We start from the raw sequence: 19309 nt of genomic DNA on the forward strand, positions 1-19309 counted from the left end.
ATTTTGATTTGAGCCAAATGAGCCTCAACCAAAGGTACGTCCATCTTCTCTATTGCCACATTTATAGTAAGGAGCACTTTGAAAAATATGCCCCACTTAACAGAAGCTGATCAGCAGTGTTTCAAAACATTGCCTTTTGGCCATATTTCAGAGGTTTCTCACTTACATGCCAGAACACACTAAAATTGGCCATCATGTGTATGACCAAGGACTGCCTTATTAGCAGAATTTTAGGAAGTACCATTCACATTTACTCAACATAGAAGATACCACCCCCCACCCCGGAGTTTTGCAATATAGCAGTTCTGTATGCTGCATTGTAGGGTGCGAACTAGAGGGTATAAAGACATTTGTAGGGGTTGGAAACTATTCAGGGCACTTTTTTTTTTTTTTTTAAAGATTTTATTTATTTGACACAGAGCGAGAGATCACAAGCAGGCAGAGAGGGAGGCAGAGAGAGAGGAGGAAGCAGGCTCCCTGCTGAGCAGACAGCCTGATGCGGGCTCGATCCCAGGACCCTGAGATCATGACCTGAGCCGAAGGCAGAGGCTTTAACCCACTGAGCCACCCAGGCGCCCCTTCAGGGCACTTTCTTATGATGAATGACTATGATGCAGGAAAACATTAAGTATTTGAAATTCAGTTATTAAGGGTACAAATACTCTTTAAATGTAGCATCCCTTGATAAATGTAGGTATACTTATGTAATACAAATTTCAAATTGAACTTATATCTAGAACTTCAAAATGACTGTGCATAATTAGATGATCTGTAGTATTAGGATATAAAGGATAATAGCAATTGAACAGTGCTAGTGACTTGTTTTAACCCCACTTCTCTGATGCTGAATTGTTTTGAATCTGTCAGCTTTGTCAGTACATGTTAATATATATATTCATCCAGTCAGTGTAATTTTCCATTAGTTCATTCTGGTGCTCCAGTGTCAGCCACCTTTTGAAGCCAGTAACGGTCCAACAGCAAATCAGCAACACGAGAATTCAGCATTGACAGTTTTCTTTAAAGTGGAAACTAAAAGGTGATTTTTTTTTTTTTTTTTAAGACAAACTTTTCTGTGTCATCAGGATGCTGTGGTAGGAAACAATAACAAATGATGGTCTGATCCTGTTGGTTCACATAAAAGCTGAAAACAGATGGGACAGTCGCAGCTTGGATTACCTTCTCCATTTTGTTAACATCATTTAATGTGGAATCCAGGCAAACTTCTATAGGAAGGGTTCTTTGGAAGAAAATGATGTGTTAATTAAATTGCAATGTTTTCAGGATAAATGCTTGATGTTGAAGCCTTTATACATTCCTGTCAGTGCAGAGCATAAACACTGGCCTTGTTTGTGTGATGTCTTATTTGTTCCTCGGTTTTCTTCTGCTACAGAGGATATTTCATCCTTCGTCGTTTGTTAGGGGATTTCTCTACAAAACAGATAGTGTCCTTCTAACAATGACTGTTCTGGAATTTTAGGTAAATAATAGACCATTTAAACAGCTGCAGATTCGTTAATATATAATGGAAATTCTTTTCAGCTTTTTTTTTTTTTTAAGATTTTATTTATTTGACAGCAAGAGCTGCAGGCAGAGGGAAAAGCAGGATCCCCACTGAAACAGGGAGCCTGCTGGGGGACTTGAACCCAGGACCCTGGGATCATAACCTGAGCCGAAGGCAGATGATTAACCAACTGAGCCACCCTGGGCACCCCTGAAAATTCTTTTAATAATCTTGTCTGTCCTGACCTCTTCATCGCTAAGGATTTTGACAAATGACATCTTTTTCAATATCCTTTGCTTCGCTCGTCCCGTATGCAGTCTAATGTTAACGTGTAACTGATTTTGCCGTTTAGGCTTTAGCTTTTAATTGCACGACCTTGAGTTCTAGAGTCCAATTTGATACATACATCAACTAGCTCATAAAATTTTCAAAGATCATAAAATCCTTTACTTTTTAAAGTTTAATGTGGATGTACTATGGAAAGGTATCAGAATGGTTTATGTAGTAATTTTGCTTAACTTGCTAATGTTTACAATGAGATAAGACACTTAGACCACAGAAAAGAATTACTGGAGAACACAAATCCAGATCTAGTACAAGCCTCATACTGTCTAGTTAGTGTCAAACCTTTTTACTTGTTGCTATTATCTGAAGGTATTCTAAATTAAAAAGTAAAAAAAATGTTGCCTGTTTTAGTGGAAAGACAACTGTAAAAAAAAATTTTATTATTTAGATCTAAAGGAGACTGAGCTATTAGGTTGGAGACTTGATCCAAAAAAATGTAAGTTTTCCTGTTTAAAGAATGTTAAATAAGACTACACAAAAATTTAAAAATACATTTAGGAAATATTGAGACATAAATGTCCTTTAACTCAATGAAAATTTAAGAATCCACACAAATATAGATGTTCATTAAATAAAAAATTGGGAAAAAGTATCTATTTATAAAGCTCTACAGGCCCTTAATTCTTTCAATCACATTACATGATTTGAGGAGCAAACATTTTGCCAAATCATCAAATTCCTTCAAGAATCAGACTTTGGTTAACTAATAAAAGCAATAGTAGATAAATTTGTAAACAGTTGATCAAGTTCACACACACACAGTAATAGGAGTAGTAGTAGTAATGATAACCTGTACTACTTTCTAGGTTTGTAGGAAAAACTGAAATACAAAAGCAAATTAAACAGAATGAAAACTAAATATCTTGCAGGTGTATGCTAAACCAAACACTGGTTATGCACTGAGGTTGGTAATCCTACTGATTGAATGATTTAGCTGGAAGTTGGGGGTGCATTTGGTAGGGGGACTGTACTGGTGCTTCTTGGTGGGGAGTGCTCTGCATCAAGGCTTCCTTGCCAAAATTACCAGGACCTCACAAAGACAGTTCATGGAAAGAGCCACATAAATAATGTTCAAATAGGACTCCATTGAAAGTTTTGAATAGTAGTTTGAAAAGTTTATTTTTGGTGTCCTTGCAGCATTTAGTTGGGAAGCTCTGCTCTATAAACTTGTTAACCACACCCCCCCCCTCCTGTGAGTGGGTAGGGGGTTATGTGTCTATTATGCACATATTCATATGCATTTGTGTGTTAATATGTATACAGTTGTGCTCTAAGTCCTATTTTTTGGTAGTCATAACTGTTAACTAATGTGTATCTTTGCAAACCAAGATCACAGGAAGAAAAAAATTTCCTTAAATCGCAACTGTATTCCAAAGTATCATTGTTTATTTTACAAAATATTGGGAAAAGATGATGTATTTTTCCTAAAAGATCACTAAACTCTTTGAAGGTAGGCTCATTTCTTTTTTACCCATCTTCATCGCAGTACGTGGTATGCAACAGGTTCTTGAATATTTGTTGAATTGAGTTACTGAATATTTGAAGAAACATTAAATATGAAGTCTTTCTAAACAAAAGTTGAGGCAGTTACTGCTTTGAAGTTTCCTGTTTGTGTGCATCTAGAAAATGATAGGGCAATGTAGTAATTGAGAAGTGATATGTAGGATTTTAGGCTTAAACAATAATGTGAGGATGAATTTTTGTGCTTTTTATGTATGTAGCGTAAAATGTATCTCCTTTCCCTAGATAAGTTAGCTTTGACTTAACTATACAAGATTGTATTTTAAAAAACATGCTTTTAAGCTGTATATTAATAAGAGACTAATGTCTAGGTACCAGTTAATTCCAGTGACAAGTGATTTTTTTCTTGAGGGCTGCTGACTAAGGGATCAACTACCAGAGCATCCATTGGGCACTTCGTTGCGATGACTCCCTTTGGGGAGTAGAAGTTGCAGTTTCAGTATCACATTATGCTCTCCTATTTATCCCTCTTCCCCTTCCTTCCCACAGCCTTCTGTCTGCTCGCTCTCCCTTCTTCCTTCTCCTTTTCCTCTGCTGGCTCATTTCCTAATCAGGAGGGAAAATTGTCTGTGCCCTATTCTTGAGGAAGAGGCTGTTGGCTTAAGTGAACTAATGTTAAGCTGCCATGCGTTTTAAAGAACTAATGGGTCTAAATACTGACCTGCTGCAGGAACTTTTAACAAGGCATGGGTTCTAGAAACAATACTATAACGCAAAGAATTTGTCATTGGAGAGTGCCAGACATTTTAGTAGGCAAAGGTAGGGTATGTGAGTAATGTTTAGGAAGATGTGACAAATCACAGGACTGTCACATGGCAGCCTTTTGAGTTGTATGAAACTTACCCACTGTTTTTTTCATTTTAGCTGCTTGATATAATTCCTTGCAATATACTGATGACTGTAATACAAAATTATATCTTAAATTATTAATGCTTTAATTTCTCTATTGATGTTTATAATTCTGTCTTGAAGACAAATTTTGCTGTGATATCCAGGAACATTTCACAAATTTATACTAAGGCCTTCAGAAAACTGTTTCAGAAGGCATGAGAATGTGCTATTCTTTGCTACAAAAGTAATTTGGATGGTATTGTAGTTTAGCAAAGTCGATAGATACTTTATAGGATAAGTAGGGTTTGTTCATAGAATTTTTTGTGAGAAACTAAACAGAAACTAACACTGGAATGTCTTCCAATATGGAAAAAATTTTTAAATGTACTTTAGCACAAAATATTTAAGTTTTCTGTTCTATATATTCACATCCTAGATTATCTTTCAGTTTTTAGCATCTTGAATCCCTTTTGAGTTATCTTGAGTTTTCTTGGACATCTGTTTTGTGAATCTACATTTTCTCCTGTAAAATGGAACTGATAATAGTCCTAAACATTAACGAAGAGTAAATAAGGAGACTTGTAGTTGGCTTGGCTCTAGCTCTTTAGGTGGGCAGTAAATGGAGCAGAGCCAAAGGCAGCCCTAAGAGACAGTTTTAGGACCAAAATGCAAATGCTATGGCCTGAATTACATGGCACTTCACTGTTCAGCAGCCTTTATTTTCATGCCTTCACTGGAGCGTAGGTTTTCTCTTGAGACAAATGTATTATGTGGCAATATATAGGACGTGTGGTCATTAACGAGTGGTACTATGCAGTGACCCTTCTCCATCCCTGTGGCTTTTGTTGTATTTGGAAGTTCTGTGTGGCCAAAGTGTTTTCCATGTTTATTTGAATTACTTTAATGTCTTACAATGTGTCTGGCGTTCTGTTTTGTATGTTACCTTGTAGGTTTGGTATATAAAGTCACCACCTCCTATAAGATTTAGGCATGTTAAAGTTACATTGTATGTGAGGACTAACTTTCCTGGGCATGCTTCTGACTTTCTACCGCACTCTGTGTGCTGAGACGTCTGCCTCAGTAGAGCAGGAGGCTGAACCTCCTGGGTTCTGTATGTTAAATTCCCCATGCCCTGCAAATATCCTGTATCATTTCTAATGAGAAGTTTCCTTTATAGGTAAGCATTTTATGTTATGTGCACTCCAAGCAGTTAAGATTTCAGATCTAAGGAGCCCCTGTATCTTAAAATATGACTCATAATTACACTAACCAGAAGACAAATCTCCTGTTTCTTTGTCATGAGTAAAAAATCTAAAAGTTGTTGTTAGTTCTGTGGATCAGGCTTCTGTTTTTCCATTTTATGCTAGCTTCGACTCTACAATTTGGATTTTTGACTAATTAGTATTTTCTGTAAACCAAAATCAATTCACTGATGCCTCTCTCCCTGTGGTTTAGCTGGGTTGATACCTTAACTCATGGATACCAGACCCAGCAATTCTCTAACCGAGCTGTACATTAAACCCTGCAGACTTTCACTGACTAACTTTCTAGGTTACTGTATTCAGAACTCTGGCATAGCAGGTCTTTAGTATCTACGTTTCTGTAAAAGTTTCAAAGACTGTGATGAGCCAGGTTTGAGAACTCACTGTCCTTTTCATTCTTTTAAGAGCCATCACACTTACCTTAGTTGTATCTCCTCTATTTATCCAGTCTGCGTCTTACATAGCATATTGAGTTATGTCGCGAAAAAAACTTTTTTGAGCTTCCTTTTCAGATAGCACTGAAAAGATAAAGGAGTTGGAAGTGATTGTAACTGTGACACATTGTCAGGTCCTAAGAGGCAGAGAAACACAAGGCAATGCAGAGAACAAAGAGAAGATGTTACAGAGCCTCAGAGAGTCAGAAGGTAGGCTACAAATACAAGTGTAGGATACCCTAGGATACCTAAATTACATTAGAATTTTAGATAAACAGTAGTTAATATTTAGTGTAAGTATATCCCAAGTATTTCATGGGACATGTTTACACTAAAAACTACCCCCAGTGCGTGGTTAGCATAAATATTTTATCATTATCTATTGCTTATCTGAAAGTCACATTTATTGGGACAGCCTATATTTGGCAGCCTTACCTGGAAGCCCACTGGTGTAAAAGGAGGCCATGGTATCCTGCTTAGACTCAAAAGTGTAGCAAAAAGTAGCCATTTGACTAAATTAGCTCTAGAAACAGGCTGTGTTTTAAAATACCTTATTTTATTGTTTTCAGTTACTTGAAAGCTAGCTTTGTAGTTGACAGAATAAACTATTTGCTTTTTCTTAGTTGGGAAATGTTTATATAGTCTGGTTTAACCTCACTTTCTGTACAAGGGTACTACACATTTACCTTTACTTACCAGCAGTATTCTGTATAGGAATTGAGCATTGCTTTTAGAATCTAAAAATCTAAAGCAGATATTTATGTCACTGGGTTATGGACATTGGGGGAGGGTATGGGCTGTGGTGAGTGCTGTGAAATGTGTAAGCCTGACGATTCACAGACCTGTACCCCAGGGGCAAATAATACATTATATGTTAATACAAATAATTTTTAAAATATTTGTCATTCTAGTGTAGGTATTCACTTCTTTTAATGTTGATCTTGAAAGGCTTTTATCTGTTTAATCTTCACAGATCCTTGAATTTGCTGATACAGATGTTAGGCCATGACATTGTGGAGGTATCAGCATTTTTTGCTGGATTAAATTTTGTTAGGTTAAAGAAGGAAATATTTCCCTTTAAAGGGATGATGTGATCTTTGCAGTAATAAGCATGAGTTAATTCATATGAGTTCTTCAAGTTGTTGCAGCTAAGATTTGTTTAGGTACAGGCTTGAATTTGTTAGGGAAATATTGTTAGGCATTGGGAAACTTTAGTCTTTATCTCTTTGATGCAATTTTCCAGTCTAAGCCTTCTTATTGGAAAGGTCAGGACAGAATAGCACTGCTAGTTTGCCTGCATAATTGTCCTTCTCCTTAACCAGACCCTCGTATTTATTCAGATACCAGACCACCATTGCTCAGGAGTAGCTGGATTTCTCTTGAATTCCAATAGTGACTCTTGGTTTTGTCAGTCATCACACTCTTTTCTTGATCTTGACTTCTAGATTTCTTTAGGAATGGACCCACAAATCCTTTCTGGATCATTACCTGTAGGGAGAAATCCCACATGTAGGGGTGTGCTGATTCTGGGGAAGTTTTCTCATTCTACCCATTTTCCTGAGTAAAAATACTTCAATCTTTGGTTTTTGTGATGGGAGGATGCTTTGATAGAGTTAATATGGGTTTCTTTGGAGGCAGGGAAACTGAAGACAAACCAGCATGAGAAGGATAACTCCTTGATAACTTCACTGAGTAACTGAATTAACTGATCTGGAACCTTCTTTTCTTGAGATATGCCAGTCAACCCCTTTATTGTTTATTAGGCCCTTTTGAGTTGGACCTTCTGTTACTTTCAGTCCAGTGCACTGGAACCAAATTAAAGGAGTAAGGTAGATGCAGTCTTACTAGAATCTGCCACTGTGTGTGTCAGAGAGATGGGTCGACAAAGATGGCAAGCTGAAATTTCCTTTCCGCTTTTCACAGATAGCCGTTTCTCATCCATGATGTATCTGCTTTAGACGGAAAGCAAAAACTGAAAACATTTCTGAAGAAAGCAAATGGAGATCCTCTTTTCTTGCAGAAGCAATCCCAGAGCCCTTACCAGCTACTGGAAAAGGCCATTGTGTGGCTTGGAGCTGGTCAGCGTGTTTAAGCTTTTAGACAAGTACACAGTTGTCTGTTGCCGAGTCCAAATTTTTTGTGACGAATATAAAATCACTGTTTCTTCAGCATACGGAACTTTGCCATGAAATACCAGATGGTACTGAGGCACAGAGTTCTTCCTGCTGGAGAACAATATCATCTGCAAAACAGAGCTACTCACACTGCGGCTCAGGAAAGAAATCCTTTGCTGTTTCTTAGGCCTCCCTGAGTCTGGTCATGAACTTCCTTAGACAATGCACAATCTATCTTGGAATTTTAAGACTGTTTCTTCCCAACTCCTCACTCAGTTTTGTTACTACTAGTGGTGGTTAGGACAGGATGCATGCCCAGAAAAGCAGTAGTGCATGGTGATATCCTCTTCCACTCTGGATTTTCTTCCACTGTAGATGAATTCATATCAGCAAATACTAAGTGGGGGTGAGGATATAAATGACTGGCATCCCTGTATAAGGAACATGTACATTAGTAAGGAGAAAGTCCTGTTATGCAAATGATAGGGTACATATGGGGTGTACAAGTGACACACAAGATGGGATGACTTCATTTGAGGGGGCAGGAGGAAGGAGGTTTCCTGGAGGTTTTATTTGAGTTACTTTCTAAAGGAAAGGAAATCTAGGGAGAGGGTATTAACACGTGTTGAACAAGCATGATGAGGTAAGGATTTGGAGTGAAGGAAAAGAGCTTTTACTTATCTAGTCAGGCTGATCAAATCATGTGAAAGTTTTATAAGGCTCTAATGGTTTGGCATCTTGAGCTGGGTGTGGAGAATGATTTGCTCAAGAAGAAACCCCAAAGGTAACCAGTGGCTAAGTGTGCTAGTCCAAGGTACCTGGGTCTTAGCTTCATATTTTTTTTTAAAGATTTTATTTATTTATTTGACAGAGAGATCACAAGCAGGCAGAGAGGCAGGCAGAGAGAAGAGGAAGCAGGCTCCCTGCTGAGCAGAGAGCCCGATGCGGGGCTCGATCCCAGGATTCTGAGATCATGACCTGAGCTGAAGGCAGAGGCTTAACCCACTGAGCCACCCAGGCACCCCACTTAGCTTCATATTTGACATAAGGAACCTACCTCGTGGGGGCTTAGAATAATCCTTGTAAAGAGGTCAGGTGATCTCACTATGTGGTAAGTGGTCAATTAGTATTACCTGTTACTAAGTATTGAATTACACACTTATTAAGGGTGGTCAGGGGAAAGTCCTATTGTTTCAAAAGGGCAATCCTGTTACCTACTTTGACATGGTCTACCAGGTTTGTAGGAAGCTGGGACTAGACCCTTTGGCTTCTGATTGACTGTTTCTGACTTTGCAAGTGGTGAGGTAGCAGAATGTGTGTTGACTGCTTCCTATTTCTGTTCTTTTTTTCTTTTTTTTAAACATCATTCATCTCCAAGATGACTTTTTTGGGAAACCTCAATGATTTTTGTCAGATCTTAATGGAGGAGAGGGTGAATCTTGATTGCAGTAAGAACATCTTAGAATGCCTCATAAGGTTTGTACACCCATAGTCCTCTCTGACATGCTTGATGGCAGCATATTGCTAAAACTGTTACATATGACCATTGATGTATTCGTTAGGGTTCCCTAGGGGAAGAAGAACCAACAGGATACAGACACAGACCTATGAGATTTATTATAGGAGTTGATTCACGTGGTTAGGGAGGCTGGGAAGTCCCACAGTCCTCCTGCAAGCTGGAGAACCTGGAAAGCTGGTATAATTCAGTCTGAGTCCAAAGGCCCAAGAACCAGGAGCTCTGATATCCAAGAGCAGGAAAAGATGAATGTCACAACTCAAGGAGAGTGAGAATTCACCTTTGACCAGCTTTTTTCTGTTGGGGCCCTCAATGAATTAGATGATCCCTGCCCATATTGGGATGGTGGATCTCTTTTTTCAGTCTACTGAATAAAGTGCTAATCGCTTCTAGGAATGCCTCCACAGACATACTGAGAAACGGCGTTTTACCAGCTCTAGTAAGTGGACAGATGCAAACCAAGGGTGATAATTTTTATTTGCTTTTGATGAGCTTATTAGTTGGGACCATTAAAGGCATTCACAGGTCCATCTCCATCTGAGTAGTGGGTGAGGTGGATGCTGGAATGAGTAAGGTGGACTTAAAGCAGGTTGTTGGAGGATAATGGCAAGATTTGCCAGTTTGCTCTCAACCTGTATTCACGTTCAGAACATGAAACAGTCTTATTGGATAATGGTTCCACAGTAGACCGGATTGTCTTTTGTAAGATGAAACTGAATGAAGACTCAAATAAGAACATGCTAGTGGCATAGACAGCAGGTAGTGTGATAGGGTAAAAACCATGACCTTGGATTGAAGATGCCTAGGTTAGGATCTTGGTCCTATGACCTAACTGGTTTTGTACCTTAACCTCTAAGCCTGTTTTCTCCATAACGTGAGACTAAGAATACCCACTTCACTCTCTGGCAATGGAAAACACTAGATACATACTTAGGTATTGCCTTTCAGCTCTTGCTCAGTTTCTCCTCAGTCAGCCCTACCACAGGACTTGGCTACAAGCTGTAGACTGTGGGTCTTACTGCTGTGAGTGAGGCCACACCTGTTGGGTGGGACATAGCTTGGCTCTGTTCATCTGCCTTCAGTGGCTGTTTGATCACCACACGCATTGCTCGATGCCACTGCAAGCCAACTGAAATAAAATGTGAGCCATGTAAATAATTTAACATTTTCTAGGGACCCTTTAAAAACTGAAGAAAGTCATTTTAATAACTTACCCTATATATGCAAAATGTTTTTCAATATATAGCCAATACGCAAATATTAGTGAGATGCTGCATATTACCGTACTGAGTATTTGAAATTTGGTATGTTAGACTTTGAGCACATGTCACCTTGGACTAGCCACGTTTCAAGGGCTTGGTGGTCATGCGTGATTGTGCACTGGACAGAATAGCTCTGGGCAGTCTGTCATTAATTGTCCATCTGCATCCATCTTAAGATTGGTTTTTGTCTCTGACTTCTGCAATTTCGGAAATCATTTTTTGTTTCACAGTGTATTACTAAAATAGCAGTTAAAGCATTTAATGTGTTAAGCACTTTCCCCCCTATTATCTTACTGACAACAACCTTATTAAATTGTATGCTATTACTATCATCACTGTTTAGATAAGGAATGGAGATGTGGAGGTTAAGTGACCCGAAGACCTTACAAATTGACGGGGGATCCTGGAAACTGACAAAAGCGGTCTGACACCAGAGGCAGTATTCTTCATTACTGCCCCATTTGTCACCTCTAATCTTGTTAATGAACCGGTGAACATCTCTGATAGCTGTTTGCTGATACATTGTGGTGGACTGAGGTAGACTTGAGGTTTTATAATTGCATGCTAGACCAACTTTTTTGTGGGGTTCGGTGAGTATGAGTGGAAGTTGTGGCTGTACTACTAAGAAATAGTTTCATAGCAACTGGCCTTTGTCCTTTGTTCACTTTTTCATCCTTTAAAAAACTGAGCATATTCTATGAGCTAGAAATCATGTTCTTATCCTGATGCAGATTTTATTCTTGGGGCAGGGGGGGACATGTAAAAAGCAAAATATACAAGCCATCTATGACACATCAGATGGTGACAAACCTCCTCTTACTGGGGTGTGGCTGGGGCAGTGACCATGATGGAACCAGAATAGTATGGTGAGTAGAAAGAATATAGGCTTTGGATCAGGATACTTGTTTAGAATCTTTCCCTGGCTCTTACCAGATGTGAAGTGATGCAAGGTGCCTAACTTCTTGGAGCTTAATGTCTTCATTTATAAAATGAGGACCAACAACCTGTAGCAGACTAAGGAAGATTTAATGGATGTGCGTGGAATATGTTTAGTACAATATAGCAAGGAAATTGATAGAATTAATGGATTGAACGTTGCTAGTTGGCAGTATTCACCAGCAGGTTTCCTCTCCCACCCACCAATCACATAATGGCATGTAATCTTGCTGAGGCCTGAATTGGACTAGGAGGCCATTGAAAAGATGGATAGAAGTAGTTCACTTAGTGGCTGAGTAAGCCTAGCCTGGAGCCCAGTTGTGCATGATGCGTGGCATTTTGTTCTGTACTCATCACAGTATATATTTCATTATAAAATGTTCAAGTAGTACTTGGAAATTTAGGACTTTTTCATCCCCACTTTCAGTACGATGGGACAATAGAATTCTGTCTGCCAAAATAATTTTTACTCTGCCTCAGGCACTTAAACCGTGGTGTTCACTATTCATTGGGGCAAGTTTACTGGATAAGGAGTTTTTCATATAAAGTAACTTATGGAATGAATGCCTTATCTCAGAATTAAGGTAACTTTACCAGCAAGGGATAGTAGTAACCCATGGCATTTTTACCTTGGTTGGGTACCTCATTGGGATTTGTATGCATTAGGATTTGGTTTGGTCAGTAATAGGCTCCAATTAAGAGTGATGTTTGCATAAATTTATTTCTTCTTTTATTAAAGGAAATTGGGAGGGGGAGTAGGTGGTCCAGGGTTACATTGGCTGCTCCACATTGGAAAGGACATCAGGCTCTATCTTATCCCATCTTTATGGGGCAACCTGAGCGGTCCTCCAAACTCCTCAAATTCCAGCTAGTAGAAGAGGAGAGAGTTAAAAGTGTTGGATTTCAGCTACCTTTTAGGGTTTCCTGCAAGTCACGCTGCTTTTGTCTCCTAGGCCCTAACTTGGAAATACCAAGTAAGACCGTTACTTGTAGTCTTAGATAGGTGTATCCCAGTTATCTGGTTACAGAAAAGTGCAAGAAAAGTTACCTGGGTAGGAAACTACTAAGAGCAACGCCTCCCATAGGATTTGTAACGTAGGAGAGATGGTTACAGCTCCTTTGTTCTTCTGTTCTGAAGGGCAGTTGGAGAAGTTTGTTGGTTTGGAAACCTGGAAGGTACTGATTATTTTTCCCCAATGGTTTTGTATAGATCTTTTTGATGGAGTGTTAAGGAGGGAAGATGAAAATAACACCTGTACTTGAGTCTTGCCCTATTAATATCTTTTACTATATCTCAATGAGCAGGCATTAAAGCTATGCTTGTAGATTTCAGAGACCATCTGTGCCCTGGAGTAAGGACTTTTAATTCCTTGAAAACCATTTATCAGTATCTTTGAGGTATATGCACACACCATCACCCACCCTCCGACCCTGAAGGTACCATACTCTCTAGTCCCCTGCCACTCTGCTGGGGACACTGTGATGAGCTTTACTTCCTGGGGTGTCACACAGCCCCCACCACAAGTGTGAAGACTTGGGATGGGGGAGCACGGGTCAGGGCAGGCTTTGCACAGCAGTGCTTGCTGGGTTCCTGAGTTCCCGACTATCCTGTGTGGCTGGTGTCCTGCTAGTCACGATACTGACATAAGTCTTCAGTTGATTGTGACTTAGAATGAAAATGCTAGAATCTAACTTGAACACACAAACACCTAAGAAACCTAAAACATCTCTGAACTTTGAAAATTAAGTGTTTTTCCTGTGGCAGTTATTATTCATAAATGATCCCTGCCAGCCAAGATTCGCCAAATTTTAGCTTTCACTGTCCGTATTCGAAGTGTTTGCTTATAAGGCTAATCTCTTGGCTGTATTTAGATATTTGCAAGGATATTTATGTTCAAGTTTCTGTAATTTAATTGCATATAAAAAGCTCTCTAAAAATTCCCATTGGATAATTTTTGCATTAAAATTTTCTCTGTATTTGGGGTACCTGGGTGGCTCAGTGGGTTAAGCCTCACCTTTGGCCCAGGTCATGATCTTGGGGTCCTGGGATCGAGCTCTGCGTTGGGCTCTCTGCTCAGCGGGGAGCCTGCTTCCCTTCCTCTCTCTCTCTGCCTGCCTCTCTGCCTACTGGTAATCTCTGTCAAATAAATAAATAAAACTTAAAAAAAAAATCTGTCTAAAATTTTCTCTGTATTTGAAAAATGTTATGCATTCATTGATAAACATACTAGGGTAGAGACAGTGTATGAGGGAAAACAAAAATACAGGATAAATCGTGATAAAGTTAACTGCCCCAGAGAATGTTAATTGTGTCAAACTGGATGAACCCATGCTATCAGAGGTTTCCTGTTTCTTAATCTGAACTGAAAGTTTCTTATAATGACCTGGACAAAGACCTGTGGATAACATGTTAAGTCATTGGACATAAAGCTAAGAGAGTTCTGGGTCATTAGGTGAAGGAACTAGAATTCTACCAAAATATTAATCAACTGGAACAATAGACCAATTCTAGCAAGATGAAATGTGGCTTAATGAAACATATAAGAATATTTAGAAATTTTTGTTGATAAGGACGATGTGAGTCAGTTAATGTGACTGCCAAGAAGAGTTCATTTGTTTTTGGTGTGAATTAATAGTGCTTGGAATGTGGGAAGCGGCCCTCCCACTTGTCTGTGTTGGCCACACTATCTTCAGAGAATCAGGATGGGTCTACCCAGCACATTTGATGAGGGACGTCCCTATTGTAATGGGTTTCATTTGTATGTTACAGCTTTCAGTGTGCTTTTTTGTACTTAGATGTAACTAAGTTTTACTTAACAGTTGAATGCCTAATTTATGAACAAGTTAGAGAGTACCACTGGTATGTTGGGGAACTGGCAGAGTTCATCCTGGGAAGGAGAAGACTCACCAACAAGCCAGCCCCTGTCTTCCAGGTTCTGAACTGCTTTGTGCAAGAAGGAAAGTAACGTTTTGTCTTGGTGTTCGAGCTAAGATTGTGGGAAAGTCATAGGGGCAACAGGTTTCAATTCTTGAAAAATAGTGTAGGCTTTATTGTGAGGTAATGAAAGTGTGTGTCAGTTTTAATAGGCTCAAAGGAAGGCTGAGAGAGGAATTCATAGGGATTTCATAAAGATTACTGTGATCAGGATATTGAATAGGATTATTCATATACTAAAATCAGTCTGAATATCAAAGAACTTATCAACCTTGAAATGTTAAAAAAAAAAAAAAAAGTGGGGCACTGTCAAGTTCACATCTTCTACTTGAAAGGAGACTTGAAAAGTCACTTCATCTGTTCAGTCTCCCTGCAAGATATCAGATCTAACCTTCATGCAATGGATCATAATTGTTCTGAGTTAAAAGATTTGCAAAGTGGCTATCATAGCTTATTTTAAATCGAAATGAAAATTTTAGTCAAGCCTGTGATTTAAAATTCTAAAATGAATATAGCAGAATAGGTTGGAAAATCTTTCACTTATTTTCCATCTGTACAGTGCGCACAGCCATCCTTCTTCCATAGTTTGCATCTGCATATGGAAACAAATTGACATTCGTGTTCTGTTTTGCCCCTTTTCTATGGGAGTGGTGGCTTATTTTCACTCAGTGTTCTATAACTTCCCTCCCCATAGGTATTTTGAAGATGTTTTCATATCCATACATAAAGGAACCTGTTTGTTCTTTTTATGGAGCTAATAGTATTGCCAGTATTTGAATGTAGCATTTATTAGCCCTCTATTTATGAAAATTTGGGCTGCTACCTTTTTTTTTTTTTTTTTCCTTTTTTTCTGCCACTGAACTTAGGGGTGGGAGATGACTAGCTGCTACTGTGCTAGGAGCTAAAATTGGCCAAAATTTCCTGCAGTTTACATTTAAACCTTTCCCTGTAAGTTGCAAGCCTTTAATAGACTCCAGAATTCCAAAATACTTATATTAGGCAGAAACTGCCAATGCACTTGTAGTCTAGGTACGAGAGAGATTTCTAGTGCTTTCTACTCCACCATCTTCCCAAAATCATTCCTCTGTTATGCAGATTTAATTTGCATTTTGCTTACTATGAATGAAGTTAGGCATGCTATCCTAGCTTAAATATATCCACTTTGTCCGTTTTTCTATTGACTTACTGGTCAGATTCCTAATAGTTTCTAGGATCTATGTTTGGAAATTAGCTCTTAAAGATGGAAGTTACACACATATGTTTTTTCCTCATTGGTCTTTTTCTACTGATTTTGCCTATGATATTTTTTCCATGCACCATTTATTTTTAATGTTTAAATTTATGATTTGGAGATTTGGGTTCATGGTTAGAAAGGTGTTTCACATACTAGTGTTAAAAGGAAACCTTTTATGTTTATCATATACCTTTATGGTTTCATCTTTTCATCATTCCAGTGAATTAAAAACTTTTAATGTAACAGTATATGTCATACTGTTAATGTCCTACTGTTTAATGTAACACATGTGTCATGTGTCATACAATTTAATTTTTTTCTGCTTGGTTACCCAGTTACTTTAACACCATTGATTAAATAGGCCATCTTTTACTACTGACTTGAGGTGCTATAAAGGTATTTTCTAGTACGTTTCTGAGTGCATTTGGATCTAATTCTTGGATCTATTCCATTAGTCTCTCTGTTGATATATAATATGGTTTATTTTGATAATGCAAATAGAATTTAGGGAACTCTGCATTCTAAATGGCTATCCCTGTAGCTAGATTTAAAATGTAATTTTTTTCCTCCCAATCTTTTGTGGAAATACAGATGTCTCTACTTTAAAAGTACTTACTGATTGACTTCTATCACTATAATATTGGCTGACATTTTAGGTCTTAAATGTAACTGCAGTAATTGTTCATAAAAGTATTGAAGTCTGGCACATTTGTGAACTATACTAACATTGTTGGCGTTTCCAAGAAGATGGTTTGCGCAGATCTCCTTTCCTTGATTGGCATTCATGAATTTCCCGTGCCGTAATCCTCAAAAAGTAACTCATTGGTGAAACACTGTAAAGAACAGAATGCCTCTGATGAAAGAAAACGGAAGTTTTCAGGTTTTGAAAGCTATTTATATTTTTTGTTTTAATCAAAGGACAGAGATGGGGCAAAGGCTCAGTAAGATCCCCTCCAATCCATTATTTCTACATTTTTCCACGTCCATTATGTTAACTGGACACTTGGTTTGCAAACTGAAGCCCCTCGTAGCAGCTCCTGGGCTTGGAGGCTCAACTGTTCTCAGCTGTCTAGCTCTCAGCAACTGCTGTCCTGTTTCCATCTGGTCCTTTCCTGAGCACGCTTAAAGAGCTGAAGTTGGGGACTTAATTGACCTTGCCAGTACACACACACACACACACACACAAGAGGTTCCTGCTTCGATGCTCTCCGTATCCACAGAAGCGGAAAGTGTAATATAACGGTGATGGCTCTGCTCTTGAGCTTGGGTTAGCTTCCCTCAAATGAAGACAATAACCTTATACAGAGTGGTCTTTCTCCTTCACTATGCAGGGGAACGGGTTTCTTACTCTGGGGTACAATAGGGCAGTTCTCTACTTGTCTGTTACTACCAGCAACAGTTTCTCTACAAACTGTCTTGTCAGATTTCTGGATCTAACAAAAAGGTGGGGGGGGGGGGGTTTTTTTTTTTTTTTTTTTTTTGAAAGCTCTTGTCTTTCCTATTTGAATGGCATTTTAATAAGTCTTTTGAACAAATTTCAACAGAGGTCGCATCAGCCTTCATTTTGAAGCCAAATCCTACCAGTTTGTCTTCATTCCTAATCTTTCCATCATTTTCTCCCCAGCGTATTTCCAAATGCTTCACATTTCTCTCTGTAAAAACCAGAACTGGACAGAGTTCTTCAGGAGTGGGAGGAGGATCAAATTAAATGGAAAGATCACTCCTTTCCTGTTCCTTATGGTATCTTGGGATTGTGTTGTTTTATCAGCAACACTGTGCTCTCACAGTTGAGCATTTTAAGCTGGTGCCTGACCTCCTGTGGCCCACCTCTGCTGAAGTCTGTGCCCATGGTCAGGGCTGACTTCAGGGACAGTTGCAAGGGCTCCATGCTTAGAAGGGCCCATGCTTGGTGTAAGGTTCTATTCCTACCATCCTCTCATTCTTAATTTTTTTTAACACAGGGCTCCTCATTCTCACATCGCACCAAGCCCTACAAATTACGTAGCCGACACTGCTTGTTGCCGATGACCAAAGGACATGGTTGGTAACTCACGATCCGTGTCCCAGCCACCTTCGGCTAATAATGATGGCTCTCAGATCTAGGGTGAGGAAATGCGGTTGTGCACTCAAACTCCCCTCCCCTGGTGTACAGCTCTTCCCTTGGTGTGCTTAAATATTCCCTCCCTGTCTGCCTGTTGCCTCTCTGTTCTCAGGATTTGTCTCATCAGTTCTCTGTCTCACCTCAAGCATTGAGGAATGCGCATGGAACCCAAACTTTGGGTTCAAAAGGTGTTCTTTCCAGAGGATTCTTTCTCAGGGTCCTCTGTGCTCTTTCTTTCCATTTTCCTTCATCTAAGGCAGCTGTTCCTCCCTCATCTCCCAGGATATTTGTCCTTTTGGCTCTTCTGTTAGGACAGCTGGCGATTTTGCACAACAGTTCATTTCTTTTCCGAATTTTAGATTTTTACCTGCTTCTATAAAGAGACTGGGGCAGTAAATACAGGAACTCCCATCTGTAGAAATTTATATTGCATTGCAATACTAGGATTCCAGAGTATAAGAAGTGAACTGGAAACCTTTTAAAATTAAGCCATAGTATAAGTAGCTTTTTACTTTTTTTTTTTCTTTAACATAAATCTGGTTCTAGGTGTTAAATTAACTTTCAGCAATCATAATCTTTAAGAATCATTGCATTTCTCTGATTCCTTAATGTTTCAGCTAATTCCCTTTTTTTTCTTGCAGCTTAACAAGCAACAATTGCAGTTACTGAAAGAAAGGTTCCAGGCCTTCCTCAACGGAGAAACCCAAATCGTGGCTGATGAAGCATTTTGCAATGCAGTTCGGAGTTACTATGAGGTAAGTTTAAAGAGTTTTGTTTTTGACATTATGATGCTTTTTAAAAGTTTTTTAAAAGTGTCTTTCTCATTTTAAGGAACTCACCAGTATGATAGGAAGGCAATGAGTTTGCAGCCTTCCTGAAAGCATTGTCAATTTTATTTTGCAATTTAAAAACTCTAATTCCACGACCTGGTTTCCAGAGATAAACAGAATGGGAAGTTATTGACATCTTTTGAGTAGAAGTAAAGTGTTCAGAAAAAATCTTCTGGCAGTGACTGATACAGCTGAGTATAGCTATCATTGGGTCCACATGTCTGAATTATCCTTCTTAATCAGGATTTCAATCGTAAATTGCTATCTTGTGCCATTTTGTTCTGCAAGCCTTGTAATTAAGACGAGTGCTAATTTCAATAGGCTAAATTGAATTCTCTTTTCTTCCTGGAGGAATACTATCAGTACCACCTTGCTATTTGCTGTGGTTTTAGTTTGTGATTCGTCAGGAACTCCCCATGGATTCTCTCTCAGCACCAGTGTCCACACGTGGCCATTCACTGCTTCAGTGAGTTGCCAGTGGATGTTA

General features: G+C 38.9%; 1 protein-coding gene across 21 annotated transcripts in view; it reads left to right on the forward strand.

The window, feature by feature from the left end:
* The window catches only part of CADPS2 (calcium dependent secretion activator 2), a 530843-nt gene that overhangs the window by 116214 nt on the left and 395320 nt on the right, over nt 1-19309 (forward strand). For all 21 annotated transcript variants that reach the window (XM_032870302.1, XM_032870364.1, XM_032870304.1 and 18 more), the window contains exon 2: nt 18634-18747. In XM_032870302.1, the coding sequence (XP_032726193.1) occupies nt 18634-18747 (114 nt within the window). The remainder of the gene's footprint in view (nt 1-18633; nt 18748-19309) is intronic.

Source organism: Lontra canadensis, unplaced genomic scaffold (genome assembly GCF_010015895.1).
Source record: "Lontra canadensis isolate GAN:19392208 unplaced genomic scaffold, GSC_riverotter_1.0 scaffold2, whole genome shotgun sequence".
Taxonomy (NCBI): Eukaryota; Metazoa; Chordata; class Mammalia; order Carnivora; family Mustelidae; genus Lontra; species Lontra canadensis.